The sequence below is a fragment of the Sinocyclocheilus grahami genome, unplaced genomic scaffold, assembly GCF_001515645.1.
Source record: "Sinocyclocheilus grahami isolate Dianchi unplaced genomic scaffold, SAMN03320097.WGS_v1.1 scaffold10490.1, whole genome shotgun sequence".
NCBI classification, from domain to species: Eukaryota; Metazoa; Chordata; class Actinopteri; order Cypriniformes; family Cyprinidae; genus Sinocyclocheilus; species Sinocyclocheilus grahami.
This window is the reverse complement of record NW_015513264.1, coordinates 5,578-6,737: the sequence shown is the minus strand read 5'-3', so window position 1 is coordinate 6,737 and position 1,160 is coordinate 5,578. Positions and strand designations below refer to the sequence as shown.

The following is a 1,160-nucleotide window of genomic DNA, read 5'->3' as shown; positions in this document are numbered from 1 at the left end:
GCACTACCTTGCATGTATTTAAGTTGTTACTTGTTTAATTGAACTAAAGTAGCTGACTAGTCATTATCTGCAACCTACAAAAAAAGTAATTGTATCTAGTGAAAAAATAAATGTTACAACAGTTTGGGTAGTTACTAGTTTTCCATAATATCAAATAAAACTGCAAGAATAGATATATAACTATTGGAAAAGTAACTGGTAAGAACCTATTGAACAGTTATTGTAAAACGCTAATAGGTTCCAGCTACAAGTGACAAGTTGAACCACAGATTCCTTTAGAATTCAAAGACAAAAATGTGCAATGTGTTACAAGTAACAATGATCTGTCTCTAATGGGATAGCAAAAGAGTAAGTACCATTAACTAGCAACCTTAAATAATTAAATATGCCTAGATATGCCTAGGAAAAGTACTAGCATCTAATGAACGTTAGTCGTTAGTTACTATTAGATAACAAATACAAGTACTAGTAACATAATATAAAGAAATAAATTAAAAAAACAGCCTGCAATCACATTCAAGCTTCGAAACAGCACGAATGAATCACTGCCACTCATGACTCAATAACAAAACGCCAGAAAGATGAAATAATCTTCCTCCCTCAAACACTGCCCTTACACTGTCACTTGCCTGCGTGCCTCATTACATTTCATCAGCTGAAGCACCCACATTAACCGCTTTGCTTATTGCCGAACCAACCTTTCAATAGATTCATTCTTTAATGAGACGCGCGAAGTAGAGCAGAATTTATGCTAATGCATTAACCAAAGAGGAAATGCTCTTACCTGTCTGGCCCTTCCCCAGCGTCTTCTCCAGTCGGTAGGGCCCGACGTACTGAGCTGCCTGACTGCCCGACAACTCCTTACTGGACATTTCGTTCGAACGCGGTTTTGTGTCACAATATAAAGGGGGTAATCAGTGTATTCTCACAATGTATCCACTGGCATCTGTCCTGCTCACGCAATAGCTCCGCCGCACAGACATCACAGACAGTGAGCGATGACACAGGGATGCTGAGGCGTGCTGTCAGTGCCGTGGCCTACTCCCAAACATCTGCCGCGTCTCCTTAAACTTCGTGGAAACGGATCGGTAACATGTTCCGTTAGAAAATATCAAAAATGAACAGAGAAATGCGTGTCCAGCCCAGCCTATACGCCAAAC

General features: G+C 40.1%; 1 protein-coding gene across 1 annotated transcript in view; it reads right to left on the bottom strand.

The window, feature by feature from the left end:
- The window catches only part of LOC107578488 (serine/threonine-protein kinase BRSK2-like), a 17,849-nt gene extending 16,977 nt beyond the window's left edge, over positions 1 to 872 (bottom strand). The window contains exon 1 of the mRNA XM_016264440.1: positions 785 to 872. Within this exon, the coding sequence (XP_016119926.1) occupies positions 785 to 872 (88 nt within the window). The remainder of the gene's footprint in view (positions 1 to 784) is intronic.
- Positions 873 to 1,160: the final 288 nt, after the last annotated feature.